This window comes from Catharus ustulatus, chromosome 15 (genome assembly GCF_009819885.2).
Source record: "Catharus ustulatus isolate bCatUst1 chromosome 15, bCatUst1.pri.v2, whole genome shotgun sequence".
Lineage (NCBI taxonomy): Eukaryota > Metazoa > Chordata > Aves > Passeriformes > Turdidae > Catharus > Catharus ustulatus.
The window spans coordinates 8,052,289-8,078,705 of record NC_046235.1 but is presented as its reverse complement, the minus strand read 5'-3'; the positions used below and the strand labels follow the sequence as shown (position 1 = coordinate 8,078,705).

The following is a 26,417-nucleotide window of genomic DNA, read 5'->3' as shown; positions in this document are numbered from 1 at the left end:
ACAAGGTAGGTTCATCCCTGGATGATGTTTGGGATGAAGGTACAGCCAGGGCTTCAGAAACAGTGGGGACCCCACTGGAGCTGTAGCTGTGCCTTCAGTAAGAGATGAGGCCATCACAGCCATCAGCTCTACCCCACCCTTGGGAAAGGACATGGGAATCTTTTCATTTGCTGTTGTGTTGGATTATCGGCCCTGGATGGATGTCAGGGTCCCACCACAGCACCCATGTCATCCTCAGCTGGGAAGTGGGGAGAAAACATAACAAAAGGCTTGTGAGTCAGAGTAAGAACAAGGAAAAAGTATTCAGCAATTACTGTCATATGCAAAACAGATTGAACCAGGGGGGAAATTAGTTTAATTATTTAATTATTGAATTTATTGTCAATCAAATCAGAGTAGGATAATGAGAAAAAACCCTAAATCTTAAAACACCTTAACCCTACCCATCCCCTCCTCCCAGGCTTAACTTTGCTCCTGGTTTTCTCTCCTTTCTCTTCTAGCTGCGGTTGTGCAGGGCTTTTCCCCAGGGCACTGCCATTGTTGCCAATGGGCTGGTCCTTGTCCAGAAGCAGGTCCCTCTTGGAACAACTGGAGTTGGCTCCATCAGGCATTGGGAAATCTTCCAGCAGCTTCTCACAGAACCCAGTCTTGTAGCTCCTCACAATCAAAACCTTGCCACGCAAATCCAACACAACAGGTGACTTTCTCATCATACAGTGATGCAGTTTTCCACCATGATTCAGCCTGAGTAGGGCAAAGTTTAGCTTTTTCTGTGATTTGAGCTTTTTTTCTTCACTGATTTCAGTTTTAGAGCTTTCCACCATGGTCGTTGGGAAATACTTGTGACTGCAGGATGGGGCTGCTGCCTCCATAACCTTCTCCAGCATCACTTTGAGCAGGGATCCTACCACCACCACCACTCATCCCAGACTAGTGAGGATCCACCATCCCTGGAGGCCATGGATGCAGTCACACAGCCAGAGCATGCTCCCTTATCTGCTCTCCATAACAGGCTCATAGGAAACAGCACAGGTCTCCACTAGCAAATCCATCACAAAGGTCTTTCTGTCTCAGTGACTTAACTTCATCTGGGGCATCTCGGAACCAGACAAACAAAATTACTTTCAGTCTGGCTACTCCCGGATTCATCAAGTTGTTATCTGGTGGCAAGTTGCTGTTTGAGTTAGAAAAATCCCTATTAGTTATTACAAAACTCCAAAGTTTCCCTGCTCAGCGTTTCTCAGTGCCATTTCCTGTGGCAGTACCGGTTGGTGGAGTTGGTAGAGCCCATTGTCTGAAAACTCAGCCTGTTGTTCCCCAAGCAGGAAAGGATGGACAGGGTAGCCTCCAACTCCCTGAAACACTTGAATAGGGCCACAAATCCCCAGTTTCCCAGCATTGACACAGTAGGACTACCCACACCATCTCCCTGCACACAGCTCTGCAGGATGCCACACTGGTTTGGGGATCCTGCTTGGTCAGGAGGGACCCAGTTCTCCACAACGCCCCCAGGCTGATGCTCTGCTCCTGCCCAAGTTCATCCCATATGGCTCTGCTGTACTTTCTGTTCTTCCCCAGGTTAACAACTCAGGGATGGAAATCAGTGTGCAGATGAAGAATGCTTTACATGATCTGGAGATTCTCAAATGAAACAAAATAGAGGAGCTTGCAGAATACTCAAAGGAAAATAAAAAGTGTTGCTATTAGAGTGTGCAGAGCAGTGGGCTACCCAGTTTAACCACTTCCAATTCACAGTGTAGAGAAAGCTTTGAGATATAAAGAAAAGGAGAATCCTCAAATCAGGCAGCTTATATACTGTGTATAACCTGGCTCCTGCTACTGTCATCTTACAGTGGAAATTTCATAATGCAAGATCAGAAGGAAATTTTGACTTGCACAAAAAAAGAGCTGTTACTCTCCTAATTGGGAGCAACTTTGGAAAGTGCCTATAAGGGAAAAATAAGTTTTTCCTTCTGGTTCAGCAATTTCACAGTAATAAATTGAGGTGCTTCCTCCAGAAAAGCACACACGGTTATAGACCACGAGACGACCCAGAGACTACGAGCTGAAGAGGTCCAGTCAAAGCAGGCCATGAATATCCTGGTCCAGGTCCTGCTCACTTTCCTGGTGCTGTCAGCCTGCCTGGGTGACGTGGTCACTCCATGGACACACACACTACGGACCAATATGCTGAAGGAGAGCATCCAGCTGCTGGACCACCTCCAGCAGATGGAGGTAGGGCTGGTTGGTGCTTTACCCACTGATGGGAGGGACAGACTGTTTCACCAGGCTCAGAGGGACTGATGCTGAGCCAGAGAAAGGTGATGAGCACATGGTTCACAGTGCTCCTGGGGCCTGGTGGGTGGACGGATGTGTTTCTGTTGTGTACATGTCAGGATGGATCTGTGTTGTCTGGAGCCTGATTGCTCCTCTCCCTTGTATCTTCACAAAGGTTTCCTGTAACAAGACGAATGTGATAAATATTTTTGCAGACTATAAGGTAAGAAGAAACCCCAACCATATAGCCTTGATGGGTACTGGGAGGATACTGGGGCCAGAGGAGAGCACAGTGCAGTGGGAGGCAGGAGAGAAGCCCAGAATCTTGCCTGTCCTGGTGTGGTGCTGTGGAGGAGCAAGGAGCTCACTGTGACCCCCAGCACAAATGTTCAGCTGCCTCTCTGGTTCTCACCACTCCCTGATGCCCTGCACAGGTGTCCTCACCTTCCCACACCCATCTCCACCCCCAGCCAAAACAGCATTGATGGCTTCTGGCCACCCTGGGGACATGGAGAGGCCAGAGGACGGGCAGGGATGGGCACCTGTGATTGGGCAGCAGTGGTTTCAGCTTTTCAGAGAGAGGAACATCTCCCTTTGCCTTGGAGTGCTGTCACCAGCTCAGACCCCTTCATACTCCTATTGAACAGCATCTCGAGCACCCGTAGACACAGTATCCCTCTTTAGCCCCTTATCTGGGGGAAAGCTCTGCAGTTAGCACAAGATTTAATAGCAGATAATAAGGCCTATTTCTGCTCTGAAAACTGCTGCCTAAGCCAATCTCCTCTGCCCCTGAGTTCCTGTTTTCACAGAAAGCCCATGCCCTCACTTTGTGCCACACCCGGTAAGGGGTACAGCAGCCTTCAATGGGGGGCTGGGGCTCAGCACCCCTCAAGGGATCCCCACACCCCTTCTGCCACAGGGAGCAGCCCTGGTAGTGAGAAGTGATGCCTGTGACGCTGCACAGCCCCACACTCAGTTGCCCGTGCTCACAGGGACATACTGGTCACTCGTTCGAAGATAGTGTTCGTGAAAGCTGAGATAGAAGAGGCAGCACTAGCAACATTCCCCGAAGAAGAAAGTCAAATAGTTTTATAATTGCCACCAGCACTTTATCAACTCCTCATTTTCCAGGTGTCTCTGCTATAGGACTTCTCAAAGCCCCTAATGAAGGCAAACTCTTCCTAGGAGCTTTTGTTATTCCTGTAGCACCTCTGACTGCTCAGATTAGCTTCACTCTCAGGGAACCCACAGGGAGCAGCTTCACAGGGTCCCACATCCACATTTGCAGCAGGAGAATGATGCTCCATCACAGAGGTGCTCGCTGCTGTGCCACACTGCCCGGGCTTGATTTCTCCTCACCAGGAAAGGGATGGGAGTAGAGCCAGGTGTGCATAGATGGAGCTAGGAAGCTTCAGGGAGGCTTTGGCACCTCAAAGCACAATTATCACCCATCCTTTAGAATACAAATATATTATTTGTAGTGTTTTAATCTACTGCTAATAAGCCATAACTATACAAAAGAGTTTTTTAAAATGTCACATGTCTTTTCCCAGAGAGAGAACAATATGGAGGTCTTATGCAAAGCTGCTACAATTGCTCAGGAGTGCCAGAGTTGCCACAAATACTTCAAGGGCATTTATGACAACTTGCTCGGCCTAGTATGGGCGAACAAAGCAAGGCACAAGGTGAGGCACAATTCTCCCTGCACTGCCTACAGCACCCAAGCTTCTCCCTTGGTCACCATTTTTGTTTTACTCTTCCCCACCACTGTTAACAGCCCAACCCAAGCTGCAGAATCTAATTCCACCCCAGTAAGCTTTTTAACAGCCCCTTTTTCCCATTCCAGAGGCCATGTCCTGCAGCATCAGGCAGCACCATCTCACTGAAGAATTTCCTCAAGAAATTATGCCAAGTCCTACAAGAAGAGTATAAGAGTCAGAAGTGAAGAAACCACTTCTTTTGTTTTTAAGCTGTCACCCTATTTTTCAAACATTATTTATAATTCTTTAAATAAATGTATTTTTGGACTAAATGTGCTGGCATTGCATAGGATGTTATACAAGGCAACAGTTAAGAGAGTTCTAAGTTTATGGGAACAAGTTTATGTGGCTAGGAATTGCCAAACAATCTGTCCTGCTATGGAACTAAGCTCATGCTAACATGAGGAATACAGGTCTAAGCAGAACCTCAAAAGAAGGCAGAGGGGAGAAGCCAGGCCACAAATGGGACACACTCCTGAAAGCTGGGAACTCAAAAGTACATGCTTGACCTGCAAAGGAAAAGCAGCTCAAGCATATACTTGAGCATGTACAGCTAAGCAAGTTCTCTCCTCACTTTACTTACAGCCTATATTATAACATATCTGTATATATGACACAGTACTTTGTGGCCCAGGAGTGAAGCAGCCAAGACTGTGCAGGGCTTGGTTCGTGCACCAGCTGAGGCACAGGACTCTGGGGAGCTGCAGAGGCTACAGTACCTACAAGTTGAACAGACTGGGGAGCCACTGGCATTGCCAACCAAACACAGCTCATGCAGCAAAGGAAACACAGCTGAACATTTCCAACTACTGCAGGTAAATTCACACCATCTACACCAGTACAGGGTGCAGCTGGCTTGCGTAACACAGGAGAAAAAGCCAGGACAGCATGCAAAGCCTTCTCCCTATCAGCTGCCCCCTCTCTGCAAGGCACACATCAGAAGAGTCAGAGCATCAGGAGCACTGACCATTGCAGGGCCCCAGAAACTCCTCTTGTAGTGCCCTGGCTCAGCCCAGGGCCACCTCACCAGAGGACGGGCTTCAACAGGGGCTCAACCAGCTCCTTAGGAACTTATCTAGATTTGCAGGCTCATCCCACTGGTTTTCTCTATAGTCTTGCAAGGAATCCTCTTGGTCTGTCCTGTCCACCTCCTCCACAAGGTCTTGCTGCCCATTGCCCTAGGGCTTGGCAACAAGGCTCCAACACACCCCAAACTCCCATCATGAACTTCTCCATAATGCTGTGCAGCTCAGAGCTACAGAGGCATCTCACCCACCCTTCCTCCCCCAGCTCCTGACACAACAGAGTTAATAAAACATACTATGTATAATGTTATTTGGAAAACATACACACAGGGTAGAATTAGGAATCAATAATTTTATTTCATGGTATGAACATGCTCCAGGGACACAATATTGATATATACAGTATAATGAATTAACTTTAATAAAACAAGAAATAGTCAGAAATAAACAGAGTAAAAAACAATAAACAGAAAAACAAATTATACAGACTAGCAGTTTTTCCCTCTGTACAGGCCTGGCTAAGCAGAACTGTGGAGAAAGGTGAAAGCTGGACATGTGCAGACAGTGTAGTCAGTGAAAGGCACTAATGACCATTTCCCCTCCTCTTAAAGGATTAAGAACAAGTTAAATATTAAATAATTAATTTACACAACATTAAGCAAAAATCTCAATGTCAGTGTTCTGGAATGAGGAGAATCTTCTGTTAGCAAGATGCACAGATGAGCACACACAGTGTATGTTATGTAATATGAGTTTTGATAAATACTATAGAGCACATACTGACCTGCAACAAGAAAGGTTGTATTAAGCTCTTAAAAGTCCATATAAATCAAATCCTTTCTTTATTAAAACACATTATGGGCCCATTAGACATTCACAGATGGTCAGGACTATAGACAGGGCCCATGTGGTAAATCTACAAGCCAAACTCCCTGGTTTTACAAGAAACTTCACAGAACTTCAAAAAACACACCACTTAACAGGCGAGCAAAACTGACATGGCACATGACCTCTTATAGAGCAAACAATTCGTCCTCCAAGCCTCTGTAACAGTAGATGACTGGTTTCTGCACTCTGCCAATTAAAGTTGTAAAAGCAATTATTTATTGTTTTGCCCTGCTCCAAGGTTCACTTAAACATGCAAAGTACAATGGTTTTCAGGAGAAGGACTGTTATGTTAATTGTAAATCATATGCCTTTACGTTTTAAGTATTTTAAATATTTAAATATCTTAAATGGAGTGTCATGTTTTGCTGTAGTATCTTGAAGTGATTGATACCTGTCAAGTAAAAGGATTTTCAATGTTCTTTTTGAAAGCACAGAACTGGCTTAACTCCCATAAAACCAGATCATTCAAAAAATGTTAGCACAAGATGTAACACAAAAAGGAAACGGAAATTATCCCTGGTTCTGAGAATTAGTACAGGCCACAGCTATGCATCCATCTGCTTGGACTCAGAACTGAAAGACCTTAAGCAGCATTTCAGCCATTTTCAGTCTATATTTTTTGATGAGAAGTATATAGTAAGAGATAATCCAGCACTATTCAAGCACATTTCAAGTAAGATCAGCTCTTCACAAGCAAAACCAACTACAGCTTCAATCAAGAACGTTTCTGAGCATTTATCTCTAAATGCTAGGCTAGAAAAAACAAATGCCAGTGTTTGTATCTGTGTTGTATGAATTTAGGTGACACTCCCCCCAATAGAGAGGGCAGCATGTTCTTCCAGGTCATGATCTTGGAAAAAAAACCATTAAAAACACTAGGAAAAACCTTACAACTTGTTTAGAATAGCACTGAATATATCCCTCAGAGCAAAATATGTCCTTACAAGACCAGTTTTAACTATTACAGATCCTGTTGCAGATGTGTTAGAGACTCCAAGGTACCTCCAGATAACCATCATGACAGGAAAAAAGGGCATTTAACTTCTTTAAGTACTTCAAAGGAACATTCTGGTAAAAGCAGATGTGCTACTAGCAAGGGCTCAGGACACCTGAGGAGCAATCTTGTTTTCTGTCACACTGAAGGACTCCATTTCTCCCATCAGTAATCACATCTTTTAATCCTCCAGGTAACAGTAACAGTAGGATGAGGTCACAGCTCATCCCTCCACCCTGGCACAGGAGTTGCTGAGATACCCACAGCTGATGTGATGAGTTATAAAACACACACAGTCTGAAGGAGATGCATTTTCTCTGCGACACAAAAGCAACATATTAAAGTGATATGTGTCTATTAGCAGCATAAATATCAAATAAAAAGAGCAGCCATCACAAATAAATGGCTGTTATCAGAGACTAAAAATTTTTCCTCTCATCAGAGCATAGCCAGAGATGCACACAGTATACACAGGAACACAGACAGCACCAGCTATGTCAGGAGATATTGTTCTGGGAAAACTGGGCAAGTCATACTGTTTTACTAAAGGAGAGTCAAATCCATCCTCAGTGTAGAGCAGAGGCCCAGTGCCTTGTAGCCAGGGATGAGGAAAGAGAGCCATAGTGCTCACAGGCCCACAGCCAACACTAAGTCCTGGTGTTATGGCATCCTCCTTAGATCATCTCAGCTAAGCCAGTTCAGATTACAAAACTACTCACACAAAAATTGTAGCCCTGAAACATAAAAACCTGCCAAAATAACACTCAACAAAAAACTCAAAAGAAGGAAAAAAGCTCTATTTTCCCTTAACCTCCAAGGTCTCATCCTCCACAGTGCCAGCAGATCACAAACAGATAAAAATAAAAGAACTATTCGACATCCTTGATTTCTGCTGCACTTAAACGGAGCATGGTCCCTTTTCAGAAATCTCAAGACTTTTGTGGTTCATGTTTTTCCTACCCAGCTACCTTCCCTGTACAGCAAGACAGCAAAAAGGGAAAAGGACTGTGTATTTGACACACAACACGATCGGGTTAACAGCCACAGTCAGGAATTTTAAATAAAAAGATTTGATGCTCTTAAAGGTTTGCAGCAACTGCATTCAAACACAGATCAGTGCAACAGAGGACAACAGTGAAAGCTGCCAGTTATGTGCAAAGCAGGGCATACGTCAGATTTACCAGCCTTAATTTCAGGATTTCATTAACTGTTTTGAACTAACACATTCAGCACTTAAACACACATCTAGAACCCTATTTTCTATACATTTCAACAAGGATTACCAACAAGTTTCCCTGCACAACACATTTAATATGTGGAATTTCACAACCATCAATCATATATACCAGTTTAATATTATGTTAATATAACATACAATATACAGGCAACTAAGGAAAAATACTTTTTTTTAAATAAAAAATTATAGCTACGTCAAACTGTGCCATCTCTTGAATTCCATATTCTGGCCAAACCTTATACACTCACTGATTTTTACAGGAATTCTGACCAGGTCACACTACTGCAGCAGGGAATCAATGACAGCTCCTGGCTTGGCCGAACGTTTTCTGTTTGGAGAGCAGAAAGGAAAAGGAAAAACAACACCACACACACATCATTATGCTGTCTAGGAAAGACAGGGACCAGCCATATTTCAAGTCAAAACCACATGACAAGACTTCTCCACAAGCAAAACCAACTAAACAAAAACCACAAGAAAGCATATGCTGAAATCTCCCCCAACAGCCTCTCCAGTGTTTGCACTGGCAATGTATTAAACTGGACATGGAATGCAGCAAAATAAAGCAAAGAGCTGGAAGAGGAGAATGCAGCAAAAGTACACCAGAAAATCCCCAGACAAGTCTTTCTGGACAAGATTTCATGTTGTAAAGATCTCAACTTGGTTCTATCACAGCTGGCAACACTGAAATACACCATGCAAAAATTTTGTCCTTTGCCTTCTCATTAACCAAATGTTTGAAGACTTGTGGTAAGTTTACATTCACAAACTTAAGCCTTCCCTTGGGTAAATCCCTCATTGCATATGAATACCCCAGAGTTCTTCACCTTCTACCAGTCTTGGGCCTGGATCTTCCTTTTGAAGTCCTTGGCCTCTCCAGCTTCATCAGAGATTGCCTCAAGCTTTCTTCGGTGTAAGCTAAGTAAACATGGGAAAGGTCCACTTCAAAGGGCTAGAAAAACATCAGAAAAACTTGTGAGACAAAATAATAAGAATAATTTTATACACTGATCAATTGTGCTTTCATGACACTACAAAGACTCATTTCTTCAGAAGAAAAGAAAATTGAAATTGGACAGTTTAGCTCTAAGCGGAGAGTGGCAGCGTCAGGCAGGACTTGGGCTTGTACAGTTGAATATGTTAATTCAACAGTCACTCACATCTTTCTCTTTTTTATCCAGGACAGGTGTCTGTTTCCTCATATTGTTTCCTGTATATGCAACACATTTCTGTAAGCAGAAAAAAAAGGTTTGTAAGTAAATTCTACTGTGCACAGTAAAACTGACTACAACTTCACTAGATTCTTTCTTTCTGGCCTCAATAATCCCTCAGAAGCTCATGCTAACATTAGCTTGTACACAAGCCAGGCAAGCCATTCTTACCAGCTGCCACTCTCCTATGTCTTCATTCCAGTGAACATAGTTCTCAATCATTTCCTACAAAGAAGTCAGAAGTAAGTGTTAGACTTGCACAATCTACCCTCCAGGTGCACTTTCTAGAATATACATCCTAAGGCCTGGGCAACCTGCTTAAGAACAGTCTTGACCCCATCCAAGTTGTTCCCATCAGGACAGCTACATCCTGTGCAAAAGAAGCCCCCATTTATACTATGAAGATTACAGAAGAGGAGAATACCATGTCCAAATTGTACGTACCAGAGAGCCCCCTAAAGCATGGGACTTCCATTATGCCAACACCATCAGATCAGCAGTAAGCAAACACCAATATGGAAAAAATGAAAACGATAAAAAGAATTTCCCTTACTTTTCCCATTAAATAGTGTGCATTATATTTAAGCTCATCGTGAATTTTCTGTATACTGAAGTCATAAAGGATCTCAAAAGATCTAAAAATCCAGTCTTTGTATTAATATCAGACATTAGCAGGGACAACTTCAAGCTAGGGGAAAAAAAATATTTCGAACGCTGCATGGGCACACAGTGAATATACCAGTTGACTATGTGGTGAATGTGTTTTTCTTATTTTTATAAGCCTTTAGGAAAATATGCAGCAAGAGAATGGAGATTAGCACAGCCCAGTCTCTGCCCCAGGCTCAGGGGCTTTGCCTTCACCTGGTAGTCCTGAGGAATGAAATTGTCTATGATGAGAATCTGAAGACGAAGCTCCCTGCTCAGCTGCCGAATGTTTTCGAGCAACCCCTCAATCTCTCTCTGATGCTCTTGTTGTAGATCTGCCATCTGAAAGCAAAACAGGCATTTGAGAGGCATCAGACTTATCTTAAGACATGGTAACAACATAAAGAGAACAGCCTTTTGTCGGTATGAGGTTTTTGGGAAAAAAAAGCAAACTCTGGTTATTAGTACCAGATTATCTCTGAACAATAAACCCTCTGAAACATTTCAGCTCAGAGATGGCTGAAAACAGCATTAAGTTCTCAGTTTCATAAACCCAAAACTGGCCTTCTGCCAATCCAAGATGCTTCAGCTAAGACTAGAAGACCATGAGACAAGTTGTAGCCCTGGCAAGGTTTCAAGGAAAACCTCTGATTCCAAAGACCAAATGCATTTTTTATGAAACAGGAACTCCAGCTATCAGCCAAAGGACACATTGATCCAGTGACTGAGGATGAAGTAACAAGGGCTTCAGTCACAAAGGACAGGCAGCTCAGAGCAGAGACACCTTTGGGCTGCAGCAAAGCAGGACATGGGGCTGCCAGCAAGCAATTTAAATTTTATTTCAGAAATATACAGTTATTTTCCTTGAAGTCCTTGATATCTTAAAGAGTCTCACACATAAACCTTCTCAGCCTGGTCTGAGGATCAGCTCCACAACATGTTGTTTTAAAGTTACAACTCCAGCCCTAATATTTTTGAATCATGTGAGCCAAATGGACAGCACAGAAAGACATTTCTAAACACAGAGTACATTTTCCAGCATTACAAAGCTGATGGTTGACCCCTCCCAGCTCTAGTGCCTCCCAGAATCACTGGTTGAGGACTTTAAATACTAACCTCTGACTTTGCAGCCATAAGCATGGTCCAAACTTTCTTCAGTTTTTTGGTTTTCCCCTGCGCTTCCTCCTGGAGGCTGGTGTATTTCTCCTCGATGTCCAAGCGCTCTTGCTGTGGACAACATTTAGCACAGACACACACACATTAACAATCATAGAAACTCTCTGCAACAGGATGAACAAGAGGAAAAACTATTTGAACAAACAAAGCATTTGCCATGAGCAGAGAGCCCTGGCTGAGCCAAGCTGGCTCAGACCTGCAAAGGTTGCACAGCCAATGAGTGACCTGTAGAGGGGTGGCTTCTGCAGTGCTTCCAGAGCAGAGCCACACCTGGGTAACATATCCTGATGTGTCCTGCCACTGCTGTTTGCAGACAGTCACAGCAATAACCCCACCTCCTTCTCCTCGAGCTCCTTGCGAAGCTGCTCTGCTCTCTTTCTTCGTTCTTCCAGTTCCATGTTTGATTCTTCTAGAAGCTTCTCTTGCTCCTCTGCTTTTGCCAGCAAGTCTACTCCTCCCACAATCACTTTTTTCTCTAATGCAGACAGTTTCTCCAACAGGGACTGGTGCTCTTGCCTAGACAGATAGGTAGGTGTGAGATTTCCTGTCCTACCATGCTCAACAGGCATCAGGTGCAGCTTGGTTTTATAGCCCAGACAGCACTCACAGGGCAGGAAAAACTTGTCTTGCTGCTGAGGGTTTAAGTGGGGGTTTAAGTGAGGCAGTGCAAGTGAATGCAGAGAGCTCTCCAAGCTACAGCCCCACCACGTTCTCTCAAGCAAAACCAGATCAGCAGAGAAGTGCCTCCTGCTGCAAGTCACCTCTGTGAGGGGCTGCAAGCACCCAGTGAGATCCCCAGGCTACTCAAGGCAACCGCTGTCCAAAAGGCCCTGCAAGCACAGCAAGGCCCAGAGGCAACTGCTGAAATAGACAGTAGTGAACAGAGATCAAGGGAGAGCTGAAGTGCAAACCAGGACTGCTGGCTGCTGCTGGAGCATATCTGCATAGGGTAGTGCAACCTTAGTAGCTTTTCGGCTTCAGACTAGAATACCCCTACACCCAAAATTACAGGCTTGTAACTGTGCTGCAGGAAACTTGGCCTGTTACAGAACAGTACTACTGCTCCTCACAGGTCTTGGGAGATTAATTTGTGTTTCTATCTTACACAACTAAGTAAAGAAAAGAAGTGGCAAAAGGGTCAAGTTTGTCTTTCCCACATTCTCTAAGCTCTCAAAGAAGAAGCAGCTCCTCTTTCACTTTGACAATAGATGATGTTCACTTTCTACAAAGTTTGACAGGCACCTTGCCATGCATCTCCAGATATCCGTACGATTAAGGAAGGACAATCCACAAGATCACACAAACTGCACAGAGCATGGTACTCACTGAGCTTTGAGCAAGTCTTTTTCTCTCTTCTCCAGTTCAGCTCTGGCTTTATTTCTTTCTTCTTCTTCCATATCAAGTTTAGTTTCAAGAGCTTTTCTCTCCTCTTCAATTTTTGCTTGCATCTCTACCATCTTATCAGGGGAAACTTTCTTTTTGCCTTTGAAAGAAATGGAGAAAACAAATTAGTTCACTGAAAAGTAAAACAACCTATCACAGCATGTTTTCCAAGTTCAGATTCAATACTTGCATTTAACAAAAATTTCATTAGGTATCAGCTTCAAAACGAGCAAAACTCAGTCCTTCAAATCCCGTTTTAACATTGGCCAGTTGTCACCAGCTCCTACAGAGCAGCAATGCTGTGTAACTATCATTGGAAACTAATGTCCTCAAAATGCAAAACATACAAACAACACCTAGAGAAGGAACACTGCTTGTAGAGAAGCCCAATCTGGAAACTCTGATGTTCTAAAAAAGCATGTCAGGCCATAGGAAGGAAAACACAATCTAGACCTACAGCTACAAGAGCTCAGCTACCATGAGTCACATACTCAAATTCCAGAGTAGCATCTCTGCCATTCCCCTGAACTGCCGTCTACAGGCTTACCTGTTCCAAGAGAGAATGCAGATATTTTTAAGAACACGCTACTATGAAAATAAAGTAATTCAGAACAGTCCTATGAAAACCAGACAACTAAAGCAACCTTTTTGATGATATTTGGTCTATGTGACAGTGACTACCTAGATTTGGAAGTACCAAGGTTGGCTCTGGCTTAATCAGCTGTGTTTAACAGCTTTTCTTTATACAACAGGACTACCACAGCAGCACACCAGGTCTGTGTCTTGGAGGACTAAAAAGAGAGTGGCCAGAGCAACTCAGCGAACCTACTGACCACAAGATTTGGTACCAAACACCCCAAATTTGAAACAAAGTGTGAGGCTGCTGCTCTTGAAAGCTACTCTGTAAGTCCTGAGCCAGCTTTCATTGCAATACCAGGAGTGCTCAAGGCAGGCAAACACAGATCCTGGGGGCTTATGTGGCATGAGAATACATTTCCTCAAATCCACAAGTCCTAAATATCCATTTATTCATAAGTGAATCCATCATTTTCTTGTTCTGCTTTCCCAGACATCAAAAACCCCATCCTGCAGAACCCAGCTGTACTTGAAACTAACAGGAGCCATTGACTGCCACCTGACTGTTTTCCATAGTGACATAATGCACATGGTCAGAATGTGCTCAAGGAAGCTGTTCAGTAAAAGGCTTCTCCTCCTCCAGTCCTCAACATATTCAGTTTCATTTAGACACATATACATATTTATAATCATATATACATTATACACATATACACTCCAGCGAAGTGTACTGCATATGTAAATATGCATGCACATATTTTTACATCTGCATATATATTTCTTCACGTGCACAAGAGATTCAATTAGTTTTGTTGCAAGGCAAGGACTTTACCACTATAACAAACAACATCTTCATTGCCACCTGCTAAACTTCAGAATCAGATAATGAGCCCTTCTTTCTGGGCTTGTGGTGCAAAAATGTCTCACTAATTAGTCTCTGAGTAAGAAGCTTTCTGGAAGTGCTATACCGAATTCTTCATATAAGATAAGCCAGATAGAGGCTTCTTACTATTAGGACATAGCCCTATATATTCTCAGTTTAGGAGAAAAAGATTAAGTGAAGCAAGTTGTATGAACCTTTCACAAGCTCTGCAATTGTAAGAAGCCAAAAATCAATTACACCAACCTGCTTGATCTTGCATTAGGAGGAGTAGAAAGCAATCGCAGAGAGGCAGCAAACACATAAAAAGAGGAGGAGAGAAAATGTTATTGTTTTGATCATTTTGGACAAAGATCATAAGCACCAGAACAAACAAATTTTTTAAATCATGTTTCTAGGGTAGAAAATATGAGATAATCATAACTAAAACCCCTTCTATTAGAGCAAACACTAACGCATCTTGTTACACTAAAGCAGAGAATGTGTCTGTTCTTCAGAGTGCTTCGCAAATCCAGAATCATCTTCAACTCACTCTTGCACTCTTCTCTCCATTCAATGCAATGCTGGATCTAAACATAACATTAGGAGCCAGCTGCAAGGATCATGACCTAAGAAACAGTTAAAGGGGGTGGATTTCTCCTTCAATTAACGAACTTAATGCTCCCCACACTCAAGAGAGCCAATTCTGCTATATTACCTGTAAAATATTAGCATCCAGAACTCATGCTCTAAGTTTTAACCAAGATTTCCAGGCCAATTATTCGGAAGATACAAGACAGTTGCACACAGGGAGTCTCGACACAAGATTCCTCCATTTAGTTACACAGGGGATTAGTAGGTTAATTTGCAGTAACTGGTGCTTCCATAGAGGTACAGAGCCACTTTTGGTTATTCAAGCAAGTGCAACAAAAAAGGCAGGACAGGAAAGGGATAATGAAAGACACCACATGCAAAAGGGTCACACTAGAGGACAGTTAATATCCCAAACCACAAAAAGCTATACACTTCTCCCAGTTGCCAAAAGCCCAGCACAACCTTCCCAACAGAGCTCTCTCCGAACCTGCAGGAAATGGATTCATCCACCTGCTGACACATCAGCAGTTTGCTATTAACTGTCCTCATCCAAATAAAGCACTCAGGTTCCAAGCAAGCTTTAAAGGAGTAGCACTGAAGTAATCAAATTCCCAGGCTACAGTCATATGACCCATCAAAGGTCTCCCCTGGGTTGTGTTTCTTCTAACCCTGCTATCACCCTTCTCTGAGCTGAGGCTTTCCACTAACACTACTAGTGTAAAAGCAAGTAAACTATACAGCAATACTTTCCAGGGTCTCTCCACACGGAAGAAGAGTGGAGTGCTTCTGTCCAGGATAAAAACAACACCTGAAGTCCCCACAAGCCAAGTCCCAAGATGTGATCTGTTTCCTCAATCCCCACTGATTGTAGGGTTTTTACAGGCACAGTGGCCTCTCTGATCACAAGCAGCCCACACTTTCCTCACTTCTAGATCAAAATCTGGATCTCCTGCTCCTCTGCATTAAGTGCCACAGAGATCAAGAACTTAGTATCATGGGGCACTTAAACCTAAACCACCAAGGATATTTTTTAAGGTATCTGCAAAAATAAAGCACTAGCACATTTTCTTTGCTAGTTTAAGCATCACACTGTTTGACTGTCTTCAAATTAATTTTGAGAAGGCAGAGTCCAGTATAATATATAATACATACCTAGCTGTCCTTTTTATGAACTCAAATTGTAGCAACTCCCATTAAAAAGTTAGGTCAATTTTTTTCCCCTGTATTTTAAAAGGCACATTTAACACAAGGTGTAAACTGGATTTTTCAACCTATTATTTCTCAATTACCTTTAAATCTTGCTCAAGCAGCCCACTACATTGTTTCCCATTCTCTCACATATATGGCTAACAATGTGCACTTAGTAACTGTTTCAAGCAAGGAAGCAGCAAAGGAAAGGCATGCTTTAGCAGAGTTACAGCTTGAGGTTCATCTTTCCAACAGACAAAGCGGGGAAGAGCGCAACATTGCAAAATGGAGTGTGCAAATTATGGAAAGGCCAAAGCTTAAAGGACTTAAGAGCTCCCACTCACTAGTGAAGGACTTATCCAGAGGTTTCTCTATGACAGAGCATGTGGAGTCTGAACTACTGCTGCTGCTACTGCCTGGAAAACAGAAATGTGTCCCACAGAAAAACCCAGAGAGGAAGAAACATGCAGATGGGAAGTTAGTTCTAAAGGAAAGAAACCCAGAAGAGCCAGCAACCTAGTTCAAAAAAGCACAAGCTCCCATTAGGAAGCACTTGCTAGGATCCGCCCCAGACTCAGCTTGCAAAGCCACCATTTCCCAGCACAAAACTGCATGCTCAGAAAGACATTTCAGTTAAAATCCATTTTAACCAGCTTACAGCTTAAAACAATATGCCAAGGTAGCTTCCATTTTAAGCAACAACAGCAGAGAACACCAGACCACAGTGGAGAAGGCTGTGGATATCTGCCATAGCAGAGGATTCAGTGACCATGAATCCTTTCCAGTCTTAAGCACATGGCAATGTGCACTTCTCACTTTGGAAGACAGAACCAGTTTACACAGAGACAGTGTGTACTCCTGTGAAGCAGCTCCCTTAGGGAACTTAACTAGAGTAGCTTGTTTGGGAGTTGAGTAAGTCAGTAATTCACCCTCTACTTCTTTCAAGCAGCACTTTGAAGGTGGTCTCCTCTTGGGAGGAGATTTGGGCAGGACATTTGGAGACAGTGGTCAAGCTTTCCACTTCTAGAAATAACCAAAAGGTGAAAAATGAACTTGTTACAACTATCACCAAAGACATGGCAAAAGTAATTTATGGCTACTTGAACAGACACCTAAATTGAGAGAGTATGCCTAAAAGCAGGAGTGCTTTAACATGATTTTTTTTAAACAGATGCGGGTGCTTCAGGACAAGAAGGCAGTTTGAATGTCAAAGTAAGTTTACTAAAGAAGCTGGAAGTTGGGAAGTAGCACTGGGCTTGATTTCTCTACTATCCAAGAGAAATTATCAGCAGGGTTACAGGAGAACAGCAAGCTTCCAAGAAGCCACAGCATCCCATGATACACAGTGACCTGCAGTTCCTGGTTCAGCAACATCCCCTGGAGTTTAGATGATACACAGCAGTTTAACACTGATGTGGGACGAAGGAAACTTCACTATGGGATTTTCAGACTGCTCCCAAAAAAACTATGTGCAGGTCCCATTAAGCTTTTTGGCTAGCACAAAGACACCCAAAGGTCAAGTTATCTCTCTATCAATATAAAATAGAACAGAAGAGTCAGTTACTGAAGATCGGTAGGACAGATGAATCCTTTGCCTAAACCACAGCCAAAATTCCCCTCCAATCATACCCATGGCTATAAAACCACACCTGCTTACAAATGATCTTTGGTGTCTTCTTCCACCCACCTCTGTGAGCAGGGGAAGTTCCACACCACCAGTCGCAAGCCATACACAGCCACCTTGCAGCACTCAAGGAGCTACCACAAAGGATGATGCCACGACAAGCACAGCTACCCAAGTGGAAGCAGCGACTACACACGTTTGGAGCTGTCCATCTACAGAGACGGCACCAAAGGGCTTCGTAGGAGAGGCATGATAATTGCAGCGGCATAGGGCAGCTCTACAAGTCCTCTTGTCCTTGTCTGGCTCTGCCTACACTTCCTACACCAGCTTGTGGGTAAGAAGAGACTGGTGGCACTGACAGGAATCTCTACTGCCTTACCCCGCCGCTTCTTCCGCTTCTCCTCTCCAATCTCCCCATCTTCATCCTCCTCTTCAGAATCGCTGGTTTCAGAACCAGAGATCTCTTCCCCTAGAAAAGAAGAATGTGCTTTTATCAAAAGCTTTCCTTCACCTCAGATCAGCTTGTTACTTTGACAGCAGCATTTGTCCAAACACAGCAGTGCCTGACATCAGCTTATGAGTACCTGCAGAAGTCCTTAACCACTGAGCAAGCAGACAGCTCACCATGGCTCAGGAAACTTAAGGACAATCAAGACAAGCAACTGAATGCTGTGATGTTAGTGCATCTGTATTAAAGCTCAAGAGGCTGCTTTTTATGGAAAATTGAGCATATTTGCACAACTGAAGCTACAATGTTTTCCTATCAGGATTCTACCATACCTTCTCTTCTACCTCACACTTCTATTTCAGATGAAAGAAAAAGAAAGCAGCATTACTGACATTTCCTGCTTCTCCTGAATGAGGCAGACAACAAACAGCAAGTCATGCAAGTTATTGCTACGGATATTCTGTGCTGTATCTCCAGAGAGAGATGTTGTTACATCTTGTCACTGTTTAGAAACCCAGTTCCAGCTCCACCAATTTGGTTCAATTTTCCTCCGGATAAATTCACCCCTCCTCCTCTATCAGAGAAGAAGTATGACCTGTTGTTACAATTCAGTTTAATTCCCTATACCATGTCAATTGTGTCCAGAGCCTCTGTGCTTGCTAGGGAAACCCAGGGAAATCAGGCACACTGGTCTCATCCTGGAGGCCACCACTCACCCTAGTGCCAAGTGCCATCTAGTGGGAAAACCAGACCCCCACAAGCAGCCTCAGAAACCTCTCCTGGCATCCAGCAGGGCAAACAAAACCAGAACACCGACCTGCACCAGGAGCCAACCTCATGTGACACATATTCAAATAGCAAAGAAAGCTCCCATTCAAAGAGAACAAGCATCATGCAGAGAGCAGCACCAGGGGGAAGGAGAGTCTCACCTTCTTCCAGTTTTTTCTTAAGCTCTTCAATTTCTTTTTGGAACTGGCGGAGCATAGCATCCTTGGGATCCTCATTAATCCGGGCCTTGTTCTTTATGTTCTTAGCTCTGTTTGCATACCTGAGAGTGCTGATGGTCTCATCGTAGTTGTAGTCTGCTGGTCCAATGTTTGCACACTGTGACACATGGAGACCAAGTTACTGGAGGACAGTGTCAGAGCACAGCACAAGGCACTGCAGGAACCCAACCCCAGCTCTGACAGTCTCATGCTGCAACTCTTTCCCAAGCTTTCCTGCTGCTTCTACACTGAGGGCACTTTTGACTACCCAAGCACAGGTTCTGTTTGACTGCATGCAGGTATGTAAACATGTGCTGTGTTTAGAACCTCATCTATACAGAGGCAAAGAGAACAGACAGAAAAAGAGGCACATAGAAGGCTCTCTAAGCTGCGAACAACTTAGGATTAGTGAGGTAAATGCCAGGCTGTTCAAGTCACTATGCCATCCCTGCAAAAATGCAGCCCAATAGCTGGCACTAGAAAGGGCATCTCTTCGCTTACCATCATGGTTTTGGAATTGCCCCCCAGGGAGTCCTGCAGCAGCCGTGTGAGTTTGGAGTTACGGTAGGGCACGTGGGTGCTCTTGCCATCCACCAGTGCAGAGATAACATTGCCCAGTGTGGAGAGAGAGAGGTTGATCTTAGTGGCTTCCTTCAGTCTCTGCCCCGTGGCTCCAGTTTTTGTCTGTCTTTCAGAACCCTGCAAAGGGAACATGAAGCAGAAGTTAAAACAGATACTCTAATACATCTCCCTCCAAACAGAATCAGCTACGTGTGAAATCTTACAAGCAGCCATGCCACTAAACACTTCATCCATTATTAGAGAACCTGGCTAAGTATCTCAGATATTGACTGTTAAAGAGACAAGTCAAACAGGTCTTAAACAGAAGCTCTCAGTGCCAGCAAATTCTGGATTGATTAAAGTAATGCAGCTGGGAAAATTGAGATTTTTCCTCCCCATGAACAAAAGTGTTATGGGAAGTCAGTCAGCAGTTAAAAAGCAGCCCAGCTGGAACTACCAACCACCATCTACAGCCCTTCACATCAGCAGAACAGGAGCAAACAGCAACACTGCAATTATTTTAAAGAGTTTCATAGAGCATCCTATACACACATCACATAAATAAGTTAAAATGCATTTAAATAAGTTGAATGCCTTTAGTCTCACTTTTTCTACATCCTCCCAAAGAACGGTACCTCAGTGTAAATCTTGGGCTAAAGCCATGTTTTACCAGCACAATTACATTGGTTCAAAGTGTGACACTGAGGGAAGGAACCTGCAAGTGATGAACAACATGGTCATAACCCTCTGGAAAAACCTCAAAAACCCAGACCAAATGTCTGCCAAAGATCTGGCTGGTTGTACTCACAGCAAGGTCAACGAGGTGCAGCTTGCCCATGCGCACATGCATGTTCCCATCTACCCCCTTCTCACTGCACTCAATGGTGATAGTGAAGATGGCATGTGAGCGAGAGCTGTGCTCATTCATGTTTGTGGCACCAACAGAACCTTTTAATAGAGAAAAAAGCAGTGATGTCTTCAGAAATAATCACATCTTCCTCTAACTCTTCCTGCTCTCAGAGGAGACTCATCCCACTTCTTTACTCAGTCCTGTATTCCAGAAGATGGCAGAAGAATGCTCAGAGTCAGCAGTAAAGTCTATTCTTGGGCAATGAAGTTGCAGTACACTTTCAACATGGACTAGTAGAAGGTCCTGCTATAGCTCTAAACCAACCACAGACTCCCAAGACCAGCAACTGCCCTCATCTGTTTAAAGATCAGTAGCTTAAGGTTTCACAGCAGATCCCTGAAAATAGCTGTATTTTGGGTAATAAGAACACAGCAATCCATGCTAAGGGCTACTGGAATCAGAACTTCAAGTACAGTAATTTCACAACTATAAGGCGCACCCTTTTGACTAAAATTTTGGTCCGAACCTGAAAGTGCGCTTTATACTCTGGAGCACCTTACATATGGACAAAGTTTGGAAATTTGCCAACCCGAAGTGCGAGCTGCAAGCTGAACTGTGTGGGGCTGCGGTGTTTGGAGGTGGGGGAGCGCAGCTCGCGCGGGGCCGCGGGGCTCAGCACGTGTCCTGGTTTGGACGAGAGAGGTCTGCTAAGAAAGGCAGGAGCCTCTCTATGAAATGGAGAATGTAAACCCCCTCCCTCCAAATTATTATAATTTTGAAATTAAGGGACTCTCAGGCAAAGATATGGGAATTATGAATAACAGTTCTTTACTAGGGAAATTAAAATAGAAATACAGTACTACAAAGAAACAAACCCCAAACACTGACAAAGTGTCTTGGGTTACAATACAGGGTGTGATCAAAGTATCTATTCTATCACTATCTGTTGTGACCAGGTGGGGCAGTGATCTTTATCTCTGTGGGAGATACTCTGCTAATGGGACATCCATTGAAACCTGTAGGGCATTGTTCTTTATCTTTGCATCTCCCATCCTTCCTCCAGGGAGTTATCTTCTGCTAATGGACCATTGAGTCCCACTGTGTGATAGAATTACTTTATCCCATATTGTAACCCAAGACAGCACAGCTGGCATGATTGTTACTGATTCATTACTTTGTTGTGCGTGGATCCTCGCTAAAAAAAAAAATAAAAATAAAAGGTGCACCTTATAGTCCGGTGCGCCTTAAATATGGACAAAGTTTGGAAATTTGCCGACTCCCACAGGCGTGCCTTCTAGTCGTGAAATTACTGTAATTAAATAATATGAGTTTAACAAAGAAGTCTTCCAGAACACAAACTACCTCCCACTCACAGCACAGGGCTGATGTTCATCCTGATCAGAACTGAAGTGGAAAAAGGACCAAGAGACACACAGGCAGTTCTGACAGCACTGACTGCCGTCACTGCATCCTCCCTTTGCTGATTCCCAGTGCTGATCGGCACTGGCCAATGTGGGAAGCAGAGCCTTCTCTACCTGCCCCTGCACAAAAGGGGTCTGGAATGAGACAACCATTTTGCTCTGTTCAGCCAAACACTCTTCCCAGCAACAGGACTAGGATCTCCTACTGTGGTCTGGCAACCAGATCTTTACTCTGTCTGAGCTATAAACCTGCCCACAGCAAGGCTACGTACGGTTCTTGTGGCCCAGAGTCATGATTCTGTCCATATCATCTGCATTGTTTACAACATAAGCTGAAAGGTCTTTGATATAAACTCCCACATCAGGTCTCTCTTTCACCTAAGAGAAAAACAGTTCAGACTGAGCATCCCTAGGAGATCCCCGACAGCAATTCTAGTGATACTGCAACAGTATAGTGGTTTACTCCTCCCTTTTCTGGCTTGCACATAGAACACTCCACTTGGAATCAGAGCAGATAAGGAATAAAGACTCGTGCATGACAATATGCTAGTTTTCCTCTGGGGGAAAGACATGATTTTAAATCCCAGTCTCCAATCCCCAGGACTGCTGAGGGGCCTTTGGGGAAGAACAGCAGGTACAAAACTGCCTCAGGTAGAACAGTCAGTTTGTGCAACTGACCAAGTGGAAGAGATTCAAAGAAGCAAGCAGTGACATCCAGCTATTGCGTTGCAAAGGAAAGAGGACTGTTGAGGAGCCCAACCTCTCACTTCCCTGCAAGTGTTTCTCTGATCTTTAAAACAGAATATTGTTCTGATTCAAAACAAATACCACATTCAGAAGAGGAAGCTCACCTCTAACCTCTGTGTCTGGTCCTTTCCCAGCAGGTCCCGCACTTCCTCATTGTAAATTTCCAGGTAAGAGACACGAACTAAAAACCTGCAGATGAACAGCTGAGTAGTTCACTTAGCAAAACATTTGCTGAAGTCCCACAAGCACAGCCGCAAAGTGCAAAGAAAGCAGTATAATACCAACACAGTCCTGCTGCCCCTCAAGAACTGCCTAAGTGGGAGCCTTTCATCTTGGGAGAAGTACCATTTCTGTTGTCATTGTCAAGGTCAGGCTCCTGCTACACATGGTGGACTCACATTAAAAAAAAACCAAAAACACTCCCTGCCACACACACAAAAACAGAAGCAGTCAAGGGAAGGCATTTACCTTGTATCCCCCTCTGCCTTGGCAATGTGACCAAATATATGGGCAAAGGAATTGGGAATGATGCCTCTGAGCTCAGGAACTGCTCGGACCCCTTCCATGGTGAAGGTTTTGCCAGTTCCAGTCTGCCCATATGCAAAAATAGTACCTGGAGGATAAGATAAAAGAACAAACTCTAAGAAGCTGAGTCTTCTCTAAACTCTAACAACAGTTTTACTTCATCCCTTCTCAGCCTGATAGCACCAAACACCTCTATATTTATGGCGTTAAAATTTTCCACCCACTCCAGCAGCTACTGGAGTACAAGGCTGGAGCAACAAAAATGCTGAGCAAATACAGCAATCAGGACCTATCTGCTGCTGGCAGCTTGCAAGACATCTAATAAAAAGTCAGCTCGTTTTAAAAGTGCAGAATGACTAAAGCATGGAATGCTAATACACTTCAGTTCCACATACAAATGATACATGCAAGCCCAGATAATAGCACCACCAATTAGCAGCACAGGATTATAAACCAAGAGCAAACCCAACTACTCCTAATCATTAAGCCACAGCAGAAATGGTGTGAGGTTTCTACAGCAGAGCCACAGCAAAATCCCAGCTCTGAACCTGCAGATACAGCTACAATTTGGACTAGAGAATCCGCCTGCAAGGGAAGGCATCCAGAAATGTTACTTACATCCCAGACTCTGGAACACCAAAAATATCCCAGTTCTTAGATTTAGCCTAGCATGGTTGAAAACTCATATTTTTGTTATCAAGCCACTGACATTACAGATTGGAAAAACTGAACAGAATATTTCAGCTGGAAGGGACCTACAAATCCAACTGCCCAAGCAATTGAGAGCTGAATAGCTAAGAGCATTGTCCAAATGCCTCTTAAATTCCAACTTGGGGCATCAATTACCTCTCTAGAAGGCCTGTTCCAGTGTCTCAGTAAAGAAATGCTTCCTCATGTTCAGTCTAAACCTTCCCAGGCACAGCCTTAAATCATTAATTTTCAAACCATAAATTTTAATCAGCTGAAACCAGTGTCTGTTAAGCACAAGAGATTATAAGGCATTTTACAAACCCTGGAAAATTTTCTAAACTGCTGTTGTTTGTGCCATACTGTTATGGAAAGTAGTAATCAACTTTCCTTTATATATTACATTTCCATGCATAACACACACGCAAATCATGGCCATGCTCTTCCCAGCTGCATAAAGCAACTGACTTATTTGTGGGGAAGGGCAGATGTGTTTAAGTAGTCACCCCAGCTGAAAATAACAAAGTTCAGAGGAAAAAATGCAGCAGCTCTATGCAAAGGTCTGGTATGCATACCTAGTGACAGCCCAGCACAGCAGCTCCTGAAACTGTACAGTGAGAATTCTAATAATGACATAAGTGCATATATTTTACAAAGAGAAGGATAAAAACATGCAGCCACCTGACCTGGAGTCTTCTTCATCACCCATCTCCCACTGTTAATGACAGTAGTAAGTACAACCACAGAGCACTCAGAACAGCAAGTACCTTCAGGCTATTTTAAGTTAAAGGCCACCATAGAAATTATCTGGGGCTACAGCCCTCAGAAGATGAAACTCCCTTAAACAAGATCAGCAGGAACTTTAATAAAGCCAGGAATAGGAGACAGGATGGGATCCTTCCCTTACAACAAGGGACTTACCATTGTATCCCTCTAGGACAGAATCTATAATAGGTCTTGCTGTTAAATTGTAGACATCCAGCTGTTTACTCTCTGGTCCAAACACTGTGTCAAATGTGAATGTCTTAGGAGGCTCATTGGATGAGTCTGTTTTATGAACAGTTATAGTTCCCCTCATCTCATCCACATTCACTGCCATCTTGTAGCCGGTGGCTTTCTCCCGGTCATTGAGAGGCCGGCAGCGAACAACCACCTTGACATTGTCACAGCTTTCCGGCTTGTCCAGCTTCTCAGGTTTGTTAATCTATAATTATTTAAATAGAAAAAAAATACACAGGCTGTAACACTAGTGATAACACAGATTCACTGAAAGGTTTGGGGTGCAAGAAACTCAGTTCCACACCCTGCCATGGGCAGAAACACCTTCCACCAGAGCAGCTTGCTCCAGCCTGGCCTTAAACACTTCCAGGGACAAGACCACAGCTACTCTGGGCAACCTGCGCCATGGCCTCACCACCCTCATAGGGAAGAATTTCTTCCCAGTATCCAATCTAGCCCTGCTGTCTCCTTTTGGGTGTTTAAGCACAAGGACTGTTGAATCAGCTTCGCCAGCTACATCTCCACAGGATCATGAACTTAGGGACTTAAAACCAGGACTGGTTTATAATTAAAGCAGAGAGGATAACACAATTCAGGCAATGGGATCTTCTGTTTGCCAACATGGAAACTGAATGAGTAAACCTTAAGCGTTTCACATTCAACACCATCTACGACTTTTTTCAAGAAACCTTGCAATCTGCAACAAGTTTGCTGGAATTCAGTGCAGCCATGACATTGGTTTTCGTAACACTGACTATACACTCAAACTCACAGAGCATACAACTAGATACCAGAGAGTGCTGGCTGAAGGGAATTCATTTTAACTACAACCCTGAGGGTACATGCTTAAGTTTAATTCTTTAGAAAACCTGAATGTTGTATGATAAAACCTCACATCCATTCTCTTTCATGTAGTTACCAAAACAAATCTTGAAGCACGGCCGATGAATCGAGCTAAGCCTAAGACACTCCCCTAGGTTAGAGATGCTGCAGCTGAGCGTTTAACTACTCCTAGAGCAACTATACTGGATGTCAAGCCGAAACAAATCCTGTTTCCAAGCGCTTCTCGCTCCAGCTGCCACCTGCCCCGATTCCTCTGAGGCCTCAGCAGCGGCTTTTGCCGTCCTGCTGAACGCAGAGAGCGGTTCAGCCCCACTTCGGCGGGGGAGGGACGGCACACGAGGCGGCAGCCAAAGTCAGGAGCAGGATTCGGGTGTCTCCACGAGCCACCCGGGCTATGGCACGACACCTTCCGAGGCGGCCGGACCTCCAACCCCGCTGCCAAGGTGCCGCCGCCTCTGCGGGGCCTCGCGCCGCTCACAGTCCCTCATCATCCCCCGCCCCGCCCGGCCTGACAATGCACCGCCCGCCCTGCGGCTCCTGCGCGCACATGGGAACAGGTCCGCGAACCCTGACGCGGCGGGCAGAGGTGCGCAGTGACCGGACAGGCCCGGGGGCCACACCCCGCATCCCCCCGGGTCTCACCGGCATGGCGATAGCGATGGCGGCGGCGACAGCCCAGGCCAGGCGGCGGCACCGCGGAACAATAACGGCACCGCGCCTGCGCTCGCCCCACCCCGCGGCCAACCTCCGCGCGCTGCGGTGGCCGCGCAACCAATGGCGGGCGGGGGAAGGCGGGGCCTAAGGGAACCCAACCAATGGCGAGCGGGGGAAGGCGGGGCCGAAAGGAGCCCAACCAATGGGGACGGCGGAGCGGCGGCGGGGCGGGGCGTCCCGTCGCTATGGGAACGGCGGG

General features: G+C 44.4%; 1 protein-coding gene across 2 annotated transcripts; it reads right to left on the bottom strand.

The window, feature by feature from the left end:
- Window positions 1-5,394: 5,394 nt before the first annotated feature.
- KIF3A (kinesin family member 3A) lies at window positions 5,395-26,251 on the bottom strand. Of its 2 annotated transcripts, XM_033072939.2 has the most exons (19): window positions 26,147-26,251; window positions 24,584-24,866; window positions 22,919-23,063; window positions 22,555-22,639; window positions 21,976-22,081; window positions 20,241-20,380; window positions 19,373-19,570; window positions 18,815-18,989; window positions 17,817-17,906; window positions 16,158-16,229; window positions 14,299-14,307; window positions 12,540-12,696; window positions 11,549-11,729; window positions 11,154-11,264; window positions 10,254-10,379; window positions 9,564-9,617; window positions 9,342-9,410; window positions 9,009-9,133; window positions 5,395-8,509 (listed from the first exon to the last, which is right to left on the bottom strand). In XM_033072939.2, the coding sequence occupies exons 1-19, from the start codon at window positions 26,150-26,152 to the stop codon at window positions 8,461-8,463; spliced, it is 2,181 nt and encodes a 726-aa protein (XP_032928830.1). In that variant the 5' UTR covers window positions 26,153-26,251; the 3' UTR covers window positions 5,395-8,460. The 2 variants fall into 2 exon arrangements, with proteins under 2 accessions (XP_032928830.1, XP_032928831.1); XM_033072940.2 differs by lacking the exon at window positions 16,158-16,229.
- Between the last annotated feature and the right edge of the window lie 166 nt (window positions 26,252-26,417).

What these genes read in the sequence shown, in the direction of transcription:
- KIF3A (XM_033072939.2), bottom strand. An exon ending in ACCAGACACAGAGGTTAGAG is followed by an intron (nt 22,082 to 22,554) that starts GTGAGCTTCCTC and finishes TTTTTCTCTTAG; the next exon opens with GTGAAAGAGAGACCTGATGT. An exon ending in AGGCCCAAGACTGGTAGAAG is followed by an intron (nt 8,510 to 9,008) that starts GTGAAGAACTCT and finishes CTCTCCAAACAG; the next exon opens with AAAACGTTCGGCCAAGCCAG.